This window comes from Salvelinus namaycush, chromosome 33 (genome assembly GCF_016432855.1).
Source record: "Salvelinus namaycush isolate Seneca chromosome 33, SaNama_1.0, whole genome shotgun sequence".
NCBI lineage: Eukaryota > Metazoa > Chordata > Actinopteri > Salmoniformes > Salmonidae > Salvelinus > Salvelinus namaycush.
The window spans coordinates 1,946,001-1,958,188 of NC_052339.1; the positions used below are offsets into that span (position 1 = coordinate 1,946,001).

General features: G+C 45.8%; 1 protein-coding gene across 1 annotated transcript in view; it reads left to right on the top strand.

The window, feature by feature from the left end:
- LOC120027768 (arf-GAP with SH3 domain, ANK repeat and PH domain-containing protein 1-like) overlaps positions 1–12,147 on the top strand; it is a 75,726-nt gene extending 63,579 nt beyond the window's left edge. The window contains exons 19-28 of the mRNA XM_038972789.1: positions 113–228; positions 361–428; positions 2,565–2,672; positions 2,886–3,120; positions 5,727–5,864; positions 8,795–8,873; positions 9,009–9,073; positions 9,199–9,701; positions 9,964–10,086; positions 10,760–12,147. Coding sequence (XP_038828717.1) covers positions 113–228; positions 361–428; positions 2,565–2,672; positions 2,886–3,120; positions 5,727–5,864; positions 8,795–8,873; positions 9,009–9,073; positions 9,199–9,701; positions 9,964–10,086; positions 10,760–10,834 — 1,510 coding nt within the window. The 3' untranslated portion in view covers positions 10,835–12,147. The remainder of the gene's footprint in view (positions 1–112; positions 229–360; positions 429–2,564; positions 2,673–2,885; positions 3,121–5,726; positions 5,865–8,794; positions 8,874–9,008; positions 9,074–9,198; positions 9,702–9,963; positions 10,087–10,759) is intronic.
- Positions 12,148–12,188: the final 41 nt, after the last annotated feature.

The window sequence follows — 12,188 nt, forward strand, 5'->3', positions numbered from 1 at the left end:
GTTTGTTTATTATGATCGAAGCGTGAATGATAATGTGCCACATTTACCTCTGTGTAAAAGGGCCTCTGCGGTGTGACCCGTGACATGACCTTGTTGTGTGTTTGTGTCACAGTGGGAGCCTGGATAAGCAGACAGAGTGGGGAAACACTGCCCTGCACTACTGCTGCATGTACGAGAAACACGAATGTCTCAAACTACTGCTGAGGGGCAAACCAGCCACTGACATCAGTGAGTAATACACACACACACACACACACACACACACTTTGATTATGTGAACATGCCTGTTCTCAATCAAAATTGAGTTTTGATGGAATGTGTCAGACTCATGTGTAACCAATTTCATGCCTGTTCTTTTAGCCAATCAGAATGGTGAGACGGCACTGGATGTTGCCAGGCGACTGAAGAACAGTCAGTGTGAGGAGGCAGTAAGTATCTCACTGTGAACATGAGCCAATATGCTCCATATCCACTATATGTTTGGCTATTTGTATTATTTAATAGCAATACCCAAAGATGCAATCCTGTTCTTTGTTGAGGTAGTATCCACACTATATCTGATTCTGTGGCAGCACAGTAGACGGTATAGATTGAAGGGACTTGTTGACCACCACATTTTTGGACACTAGAGGGCAGCAGCCAAAGGCCCACCCAGGGCTGTCGTGACTAGAGAGGAAGAACCTCAATTGCGTTTCCTTGACTCCTCGCGCCCTCTCTCCTCGCCTCCTCCTTCTTCTTCTTTGGTCCGCAAACAAATGTTCTAGATGCATGCCGCCACCTACTGTATTGGCTGTGTATCAGCCTACTATTCTGTAGTATGAATTCATTACACTTTGTGAAAAAAATTGCACTACCAACTAACCCTACACCCATTAAAACCTCACCACTATTACACTACTTTGGCCTTATCTGATCCTACTCCAGGCCAGCAGCTTGGGAGGACGGGACCCTATCGTTCAAAACATCTTGTAACTCTTCTACGATCTTGTACAACCAAGTACTTCTCTCCAGCTGCCACCACAACATCTATCCTCTGCGATTTACGTTCCATTCCTGTGGTACAAATGACAACCATGGCCATGAACACCCAAAAAAGCAACCTTAAGCACATGTTATTCCTATCACTCTCTATTGGCCTCAGCCTACTCACAGGGATCCTCTTAGAATCTCTCACCCTGGACCCATCTTCCTCTACTACTCTCTTCACTGCTTCAGCATATGACATCTTCTGCACTACTCTGATCCTGGCAACCTCAACCTGCCTTTCTTTCACTGGACACCTCTGATCTCCAGCACCATGGGCACCCCTACAGTTTACATACACAACTTTTTTCAGATATACTACACATTCCTTTGTCTCATGCCCTCTTGCACACTTCTCACATCTAGGAATCTCCTCCCTACAAGCTGCTGCCACATGACCATACGCTTGACACCTAAAACACTGTAATGGATTCGGGACAAAAGCTCTCACGGGATAACTGACACATCCTAACTTGACTTTATCTGGTAAAAACTCTGCATCAAAACTCAGTAGTGCAGACAGGAGCGGAATGAGTGGAACGGTATTCTCTGTTTCACCACGCTCTCCATCGGGTCTACGTCGCACCAAACGGCGGTCGTCACAGACACGGAGAATCTTCAACTTCAGTTGATCCTCAACGGCCTGCTCCAGAGAGGAAAGCAAGTCACAGTTCTTGTTCCCAGTCGCATATGGCAGAGAGCATGCTCCCTCTGGACGGCAGAAACGCAAAAAATCGACACGATTCACTTTCACCGACCCAACATTCCCCAACCTCTTCTCCACCCAACCTGACACCACATATGGATCTGCCAGAAGGCAAGGACCCATTGTATCCAAAAATCTCACGAGGTTTTCTACCTATTCTATCGAAAAATCAAGACGAAGCTCAAGCTTGGCGGTCTTCACCACACCTGCCATCGCAATTATTTAATCCTCACTCTCGTCACGTTCAATTTCCTTCTGTAGCTCTTCCAAAAGTTCTGTGTGATCCGCCATTTCATATTCCACTTTTCTCCTTTTTTCCCTGTCCGCCATCTTACCCCCATCTCATGGCCACACCGGCAGCCATCCCAAAAAGTCATCTCTCGTTGCCTCCTTCGACAAAACACATAGGATAAGAAAGTCAAAGGTTCCTCCCCTCTGACCGTTTCCTCCAATGGGTTTTGAGAAGGAGAGCACGCGATGAGTCAAGGAAATGCAATTGTGATTCTCCCAGAGATGAAACCATTACTGGTGTATGGTTACCATTGGCACTAGTAGCAGAAAACCCTGAGTTGGTGCTTTGCCATTAGGGATATAATGTCATGTTTTGCACATCAAAATGAAGGAGAACAACAATCTTGTTCATGTTGGATGTCATCTATTCATCGTGGTAGATTGTTGTTTAAAATACAGTTCCTTTCGACTGACTTGCTCTGTGGAGTATAATCGCAGTGTGTTTATTTGTATGACCTTTTAAACACATAGGTCCTCCTTTGTATTTTATCGTTTCTTTGTGGATCCAAATAAAGTAATCAAAATGTGTGCGTGTGTGTCCCAGCTGTTGCAGGCTGCAGCGGGAAAGATTTACCCTCACATCCACGTGGAGTATGAGTGGAGCCTGAGGCTTGATGAGATCGACGAGAGCGATGACGATCTGGACGACAAGGTCGGACTGGGACTTGACGTTCACACACGCCTGGACAATAGCACACAACTTGAAATCCACACGCAGACTTGAACTATTTGCGCCAATCTCCCATTGACATCAATGCATGATTTAGGCCTACGTGAAAGTCAAAGTTCCCAAGTTGACACTCTTCCATGTCGACGCTTCCAAGTTGACGCCTGTTGTCTTCTCTCTCCCCCTCTCCGTCTGCAGCCTAGTCCCATCAAGAAAGACCGCTCCCCCAGGCCGCAGAGTTTCTGCCACACGTCCAGCATGTCTCCCCATGACAAGCTGTCCCTGCCGGGCTTCATCAGCCACCGGGACAAGCAGCAGCGCATGTCTTACAGCGCCTTCACCAACCAGATGTACTCCGCCTCCACCGACCTCACTTCCTCTTCCTCCCCTGTGGCCGACGGCCCCCCTCTGCCCCCCAGGAACCAGGGCAAAGGTGAGTCCTGATTGTGATTGGCCAGGGCCCAGACTCTTATCAGTGTAGGGTGAAGTTGCCCCTAGACGCTCATCTTTGGTCAGTTTTGCATTTTCCCCACTCATGGTTATGGATAGGAATGGGGAAAGAGGAAGCTGTTTCTAGATCTGTACCTAGGGGAAACTTCAACCTGGAGCACTCTTATCAGTGTGACAAGCATGACAAGATACATGGAGATATAATGAGATCATGTTTGACCTATCCCCTCTTTTTGCATTGATGTTCATGCAAATTTCTACCTTAAATGCAAATGTCCTAAAGGTTGTGTGGCCAGTTGTGTAATGTTCATTGGATACACAGCATTATTGTCTGGTTGGTTAGCATTTACATGCATGGAGACTTGCAAGTTGTCTCTATCTCTAACACTGGTACTCTGGAATAACACAGTAATACGGTTTACTGTTTTGCTCTGTATAAAACATTGTTATCATAACACTAGTTAACCAAGTTGCTGATATGATTAGTCTTTTCCTCTCTCTCACACACACACACACACACACACACACACACACACACACACACACACACACACACACACACACACACACACACACACACACCCTTGAGAGGAATGTAATTTGTCAATCAGGGTGGGAAGCGGCTGTCATATAGACTGTTTACACAAGCAAGGCACCTCCCGGGAAATGATGGCTGCAGGCGAGGCGGGAGTGAAAGGGAAAGTGGAGATGCACACAGCCAAATAGGATAATACACCCGGCTGATCATGTTAATGCTTCATAATGGGAATCCAGGGTTGCGTCCCAAATGGCACCCTATGCCCTACATAGTGCACTACTTTTGACCAGAGCCCGATATGATTCCCTATGGGCCCTGGTCAAACAGTGCACTATATAGGGAATAGGGTGCCATTTGGAGACGAAGACCAGCACACTTCCTTATCATCAACACTATCTGACAGTATACACACAGACTCCTGGAGGCAACCAGCAGTCAGCACAATTATAATGAACCATAACATCCCTCCCTGAAGACAGGAGTTAGACCACAAACACTCACACCACAGTTTACTATTCACTATCCGTGTTACAATACAGTACATTGTTGAAGCCAATACAAACTACTATACCCCTTGTTACAATACGGTGGGCTACATTCTTGACGCCAGTACGCTGTTGAGTGGAGTGAAGAGAACCAGCGACTTCTTTTCACCCACAAGAGATTTTACCCGCAGTTCTCTTTTTAAGTGGTCATTGGAGGGGCTTGCTTAGGCATTTGCTGGTGCAATTTCTCCTCTTTTGCTTTGCTTGTCACTGATGAGATTTTATCGGCTGCTTTATATTGTCGACGTCCCCAAAAGGCACCCTATTCCCTATATAGTGCACTACTTTTGACCAAGGTCTACAAAGGACTCTGGTCAAAGGTAATGCACTACTTAGGGAATAGGGTGTAATTTCAAATGCAAACCAGTGTGTGGGAGAAGCTCTCTGAGCTTGACATAGATTCTCTCCCACACTCTTCATCCCTCTTTCTCTCTCTCTCTCTCTCTCTCTCCTTTCTTTCTCTTTCAGCGCCCCATTTGGCATTCCTCGGCTCTCACTCGCACTACGCCACTCTGGCTGGCACTCGACCATACATCAGTGAATATCCAGTTTTTACATTTTGTCCTGCTGTGCTCATGGCCCGTATACATCTGCTGCCCAGTTGTACTAGTAGCCACTTTACGTCCCAGTAAAAATATGGGTGGTGGCGTCTTCAACTTGTAACAATGGCACTGTTGAAGTGTGGTTCATTCTTATTTGCTTACCCACAGTTTCATTACATTTTGTGACATGTCGCCACCCCTGAGCTGTAAAGTGTTATCATAGCTGACGTAATGACATCATATTCCCTATATAGTGCCCTACTTTTGAACAGAGCCCTATGGGGTCTAAAAGTAGTGCACTAGGATATAGGGTTCCATTTGGGATGCAGCTTGACTTTCCTCTCTGACTGGCTGAGTTCTCTATTAGCCACGTTCTTCTAGCATCTGTTTCCAGGCTTACACACTGCTGGGAATGGGACTAGCTGCTTTGGGATAACTTACTGTAGGTCCCAAAATCTCACGAGTGTGAACACCACAGGATGCTGCTGAGGGGAAGACAGCTCATAATAATGGCTGGAAGGGAGTAAATGGAATTGCACCAAAGACATGGAAACCATGCCTTTGGTGTATTTGATACCGTTCCTATTCTGCTCCAGCCATTACCACGAGCCCTTCCTTCCTCCCGAATTAAGATGCCACCCACCTCTTGTGGTGTACACCCACCTACAAAGATAGGACGAAACGACACACACACAATACATTGTTCTCTGTTCATCTTCTCTGTATTCCCATCCAGGATTTTTTCTGTTCACCAGTATGCTGTTTTTTGACCTGTGTTAACATATCTCCCCCACGTTGTCCAGCAATTTTGTTGAACCCTGTCCCGATGGCAAGACACCTCCCTCTCAAACTACCTTCCCCCAGCCCCTCACCTTCCTGTTGGTATCCCAGGTGACCGAATGAATGACACCTGTCCATCGCCTGTCCCTTCACTGCATGAGTTTGTATGTTGTCACCCCTCCAGCTCCTCCCTCCACCCTCACCCCTGGAGGCAGCTCCACCCTGTCTAAGAAGAAGCCTCCGCCCCCTCCCCCTGGGCACAAACGCACCCTGTCTGACCCGCCCAGCCCGCTCTCCCACAGTAGAGGGGGCTTATCCGGGGGTGAGTCCTCCCTCTGTGGCCAGACCCAAGCAGGCACATCTGAATACTGCTTGGTCGTCTTTATTAGAAGGACATTATCTATAATACGTTCAACTCTCTGGTCCTGGAGAGTCGCAGTGTGTGCAGGCCTTTGGTCCAGTCCAGCACTAACACGCATGATTGAACTAAGGTCAATCTAATTGCATACCCACACTGAGGCCCTACAGGACCAGAGTTACCCATATCTGGCCTAGTATTGAGGTTTCCAACCATATTTTCCCCATGACCAGAGTGTTTCAGTGCTGTTTATAAATGACACAGACACAGCCTGATCATTTTGTTGTGTGATGGCAGTGGTATGTGTTAGATGTCAGATCATTCTTTTTTTAAATTATTTTGTCTTGTCTGTCATGTGAAATACAAACAGCATATTACATTCTCCTCTTACTGTGAGACAATGCCCTCAAACATCATTAGTATGGAAGAAAATGCTGATTATTACCTGAGGAATACCAGATCCCAAGCGTACAGGTTCTGTACCTCATAATAGTCCATAATGGTAGCTAATGGAAAGCTCAGCCCCCTACCTCTTCTACTATAAAAATTGCATGTTGGGGTACAGCAATATATTTGTATACCAGTTATAGTACAGTACATTCGGAAAGTATTCAGACCCCTTCACTTTCTCCACATTTTGTTACGTTACAGCCTAAAATGGATTGAATTATAATTTTCTCGCATCAACCTGCGCACATTAGCCCAGGCGCCGAAGATGTGGATGTCGATTAAGGCAGCCCCCCCGCACCTCTCTGATTCAGAGAGGAATGCGGAAGACACATTTCAGTTGAAGGCATTCAGTTGTATAACTGACTAGGTATCCCCCTTTCCCTTTTCCTAATGACAAAGAGAAAAAAGGTTTTTAGAAATGTTTGCAAATGTATTTACAATAGTATTCAGACCCTTTGCTATAAGACTCGAGGTGAGCTCAGGTGCATCCTGTTTCCATTGACCATTCTTGAGATGTTTCTACAACTTTATTGGAGTCCACCTGTGATAAAGTCGAATGATTGGACATGATTTGGAAAGGCACACGCCTGTCTATATAAGATCCCACAGTTGACAGTGCATGTCAGAGCAAAAACAAAGCCATGAGGTTGAAGGAATTGTCAAATCAAATCAAATCTTATTGGTCACATAATCATGGTCAGCAGATGTTAATGCGAGTGTAGCGAAATGCTTGTGCTTCTAGTTCCGACAATGCAGTAAAATCTAACAAGTAGTCTAACAATTTCACATCAACTACCTAATACACACAAATGTAAAGGGATGGAATAAGAATATGTACATACGGATGAGCGATGACCGAGCAGCATAGGCAAGATGCAATAGATGGTATAAAATACAGCATATACATATGAGATGAGTAATGTAAGATATGTAAACATTATTAAAGTGACTAGTGATCCGTTTATTACAGTGGCTAATGATTTGAGTCTGTATGTAGGCAGCAGCCTCTCTGTGTTAGTGATGGCTGTAGAGCTCTGAGACAGGATTGTGTCGAGGCACAGATATGGGAAAGGGTAGCAAAACATTTCTGCAGCATTGAAGGTCCCCAAGAGCACAGTGGCCTCCATCATTCTTAAATGTAAGAAGTTTGGTACCACCAAGACTCTTCCTAGAGCTGGCCGCCCAGCCAAACTGAGCAATCGGTGGAGAAGGGCCTTGATCAGGGAGGTGACCAAGAACCCGATGTTCACTCTGACAGAGTTCCGCTTTGGACATGGGAGAACCTTCCAGAAGGACAACCATCTCTGCACTCCACCAATCAGGCCTTTATGGTAGAGTGGCCAGACGGAAGCCACTCCTCAGTAAAAGGCACCTAAAGGACATAAGAGTCTGCTTGGAGTTTGCCAAAAGGTATGTAAAGGACTCTCAAACCATGAGAAACAAGATTCTCTGGTCTCATGAAACCAAGATTTGGCCTGAATGCCAAGCGTCACGTCTGCAGGAAACCAGGTACCATCCCTATGGTGAAGCATGGGGGTGGCAGCATCATGTTTTTCAGCGGCAGGGACTGGGAGACTAGTCAGGATCAAGGGAAATATGAACGGAGCACAGTACAGAGAGATCCTTGATGAAAACCTGCTCCAGAGTGCTCAGGACCTCAGACTGGGGCGAAGGTTCACCTTCCAACAGGACAACGACCCTAAGCACACAGCCATGACAACGCAGAAGGGGCTTCAGGACAAGTCTCTGAAGGTACTTGAGTGGCCCAGCCAGAGCCTGGACTTGAACCCGATTGAACATCTCTGGAGAGACCTGAAAATAGCTGTGTAGCGATGCTCCCCATCCAACCTGACAGAGCTTGAGAGGATCTGCAGAGAAGACTGGGAGAAACTCCCCAAATACTGGTGTGCCAAGCTTGTAGCGTCATACCCAAGAAGACTCTAGGCTGTCATTGCTGCCAAATGTGCTTCAACAAAATACTGAATAAAGGGTCTGAATACTTATGTAAATGTTTTTTTAGATTTTTATAAATTTGCTAACATTTCTAAAAACCTGTTTTTGTTTTGTCATTATGGGGTATTGTGTGTAGATTGATGAGGGGAAAAAAACTACATTTTATACATTTTAGAATAAGGTTGTAACGTAACAGAATGTGGAAAAACTGAAGGGGTCTGAATACTTTCCAAATGCACTGTATATCAATATGTTATGTATAGATGAACTTCAAATATTTTTACATAAGAATCATAAGGAATTATTATGAATTATAATAATAATAATTGAATCAGGAGTATTAAATCAAACATATAAGCTGTGCTTACTTAGGTGACCATTTTGGGACTTGGGGAATTATAGGGCTGAATATATTATTAGTGTCTATACATTATTATGTATAGACACAGAGCAGCATATTTCCATCTTTCACAACCATCTCGATATTTCAGGAAGTGACTCCACCCCTCCTCCTGCGAACAAGATGTCACCTTTATCCAACAAGTTTGAGGGCATTCCACAGCAGCAAAGGTACATAGACATCCATTTTGGATGCAGGCATTTAGAATATTTTCCAGAATATTGTCTACGTATGATAGCCAGATTGAGAGTTCTGATCTGATGGTCATGTTTCATTAACTTCATATAACCATCTGTTTTTTTTAGCACTACTTCTAGCAACACAAAGTCTACACTTGGTCCAAGGGTTCTACCCAAACTACCTCAGAAAGGTACGTTGAAATGGGATTAGCAATGCCTATAACTGAAGGTGGGAGCACATTATTTGTGGCATATGGCCCAGCATTAGAGTCAGCATATGTTTAATATAGTACTTGTGTCCTGGTTCTTCTCTTAGTGGCACTGCGTAAGATCGACACCATACACCCATCTATGGACAAACCTGGCCTGCCTCCGGAGGTGCTCCAGAAATCCCCTCCAGGACCTGAATGCCTAACAAAAGCCATCCTTCCCGACAAGCCCCAACTAGGGGACCTTCTCCCCAAACCCCAGCTCTCTGAACTGCCCCCTAAACCTGGAGAACTGCCCCCCAAGCCCCAGCTCGCCAACCTCCCTCCCAAACCCCAGTTAGGGGACCTACCGCCCAAACCCCAGCTCAAAGACCTACCCCCCAAGCCTCAGCTCTCCCAAGACGGCCATCCGAAACCAGGGGCAGCAGATCTGCCCATTCCGAGACCACCCCCTGGAGAGCTTGTGCCGAAGCCCCAGCCCCCCGACTCACCGGTGGCTAATCAACAGGCAGAGACGGAGAGCCCATCCCCCCAGGGCAGCGAGGACACCAATGGGAGCCCGGCGTGTGCTCCAGAGACACCAGTGCCCTTGCCCAGGAAGATCAACACGGTAAAGTTCACTCAAGGACACACAGCAGAAACCATAGCGCTTTTCTGGTATTATTGAGTAATATCTAGGTAGTTCTGCAAATAGTAGTGGGTTCCCACTGGTGGGTTGTGGCCAGTTCCTCTTGGGTTGAGGCCACAGACAGGGTTGTGGTGGCATTGTTAATTGGTGGGACACAACACAGAATGTTTTGGCAACCAGACCAGTCCACATACTATTGACTTGTCTCTAGTGACATTTTGGTAATGTTCATGTGTGTGTTTAGGGGAAGACCAAATCTCGGCGGGTGAAGACAATCTATGACTGCCAGGCTGACAACGATGACGAGCTGACGTTTGTGGAGGGAGAGGTGATCATAGTGACAGGAGAGGAGGACGGGGAGTGGTGGGTGAGTAACAGCCCCCTAGAAGGCTCACTGGTGCTACACTTAAACTGTTACACCCTTACTGGTGTTACCCTAACCCATTATCAGCCTAACAGGCTCCCTGGTGTTACCTTAACCTAGTCCCAACCTAACAGGCTCCCTGGTGTTACCTTAACCTAGTCCCAACCTAGCAGGCTCCCTGGTGTTACCTTAACCTAGTCCCAACCTAGCAGGCTCCCTGGTGTTACCTTAACCTAGTCCCAACCTAGCAGGCTCCCTGGTGTTACCTTAACCTAGTCCCAACCTAGCAGGTTCCCTGGTGTTACCTTAACCTAGTCCCAACCTAGCAGGCTCCCTGGTGTTACCTTAACCTAGTCCCAACCTAGCAGGCTCCCTGGTGTTACCTTAACCTAGTCCCAACCTAGCAGGCTCCCTGGTGTTACCTTAACCTAGTCCCAACCTAGCAGGCTCCCTGGTGTTACCTTAACCTAGTCCCAACCTAGCAGGCTCCCTGGTGTTACCTTAACCTAGTCCCAACCTAGCAGGCTCCCTGGTGTTACCTTTACAACTTTGCCGTACTTACAGCCAAACAGACCTAATAGCAGGCTAAACATTGAACAGGAACACTGTTCAGTGCGGTTGCCCTCACCTAACACGTTATCGCTCTCTCTCTCTCTCTCTCTCTGTTTCCTTTCAGATCGGCCACATTGAAGGGCAGACGGAAAGGAAAGGGGCGTTCCCAATGTCCTTTGTCCACATCCTAAGTGAATGACAGCCAGATGAGGCTTGCACTATAAACCCCCGTCCTCACCCCTAGTAGTATCCCTGTTCTGTAAATAGCTACTGTAACAACATATGAAACCAGTGTACTAAAGAAAAAAACACAAGAAACCGAAGTAGGCTCAACTAGCCACTGGATGCTGAGCACATCCATGTTGTAAATAAAATGAGTATTCTTACCAGTATTATCTTAACCTTAGAGCACGGCCTATGACTGCCATAGCCATTCTCAAAACCTAGCACTTACCCTAAAGTCTATGTTCATGCTGTTACTGTGTGTATATATATATATGTATGTATATATATATTTCTGTGTGTGTGTGTGTATATACATGTTTTATTGTACAATCATGTACAATCATACATGTGCTCTCTGCCTGCCAGATATCAGGGCAGCCGTGTTTGAATATTCTCTGTAATCATTTTACTGGTGGTCATCACTGATATCATTGCTTGCATTTCTGGAGAAGGACAAATATGAAAGAAACCATGTCACTCGTCTCTCACCATTTCGTCATCCTACACCCCCATTAGACTGAAGAGATTCTCATGTCTCCAACTGAAACCTACCATGATAACTCATGATGAAATAAGTATTAATTCAGTGTATTCCTTGTCGTTGCTCGCTTTGTGGTGCACATGTATTGGGATTGTTTCAGTATCACACCTGCTGCTACTGTATGGTGGGATATCAGAAGCCCCTGTGGAACCTCACAGGTCACCAGTAGTTCTCTCTGCTTAACACCGTTTCACTGTGTGACCAGTCATCTCCACCCTACTATGTAGACCTTTCTGTGCATGGTAGAAACATGACTGGAATTGAGCAGTGCTATTTAAAAAAGCCACTCAGGGTTTGAAGAACCACTTCTGATCGCTACTAACACTCATGAGTACATGGGAAGGTCAATGCGGTCAGTCTAAGCAATAATTGGGGAGAAATCTCAGATGGCCTAGGGAGAGATTTGAACAAATGTCCATTGACACTTCAAACCCATACAGGGTTAGGTCAATCAGGATTTATACATGGGACAAGAGTCACGAGTGCCACTGTTTAGACAAACTAAGATGTAGCCGGTGTGGACATTCAAATTCATCCAGAAAGAGGCAGTCGAGCAGAAATAAAGTTTGCCTAGCCCAGTGTTATCCTTAGAACGCTGAGTGCTTCTTGGACAGGTCATTGCAACTAGATGGAACTGATAGATGTGTCCTTCCCTCCCCATTGACTAATTCCTCTGGTTTACACTCCATGTAACGGAATTTCAACCCAAATCATTCCATTGTATTAAAGTGTTTTGTTGTAATGGATTTGAATCACTTGCCTTCTTTATATGCCAATAGTAAGAATA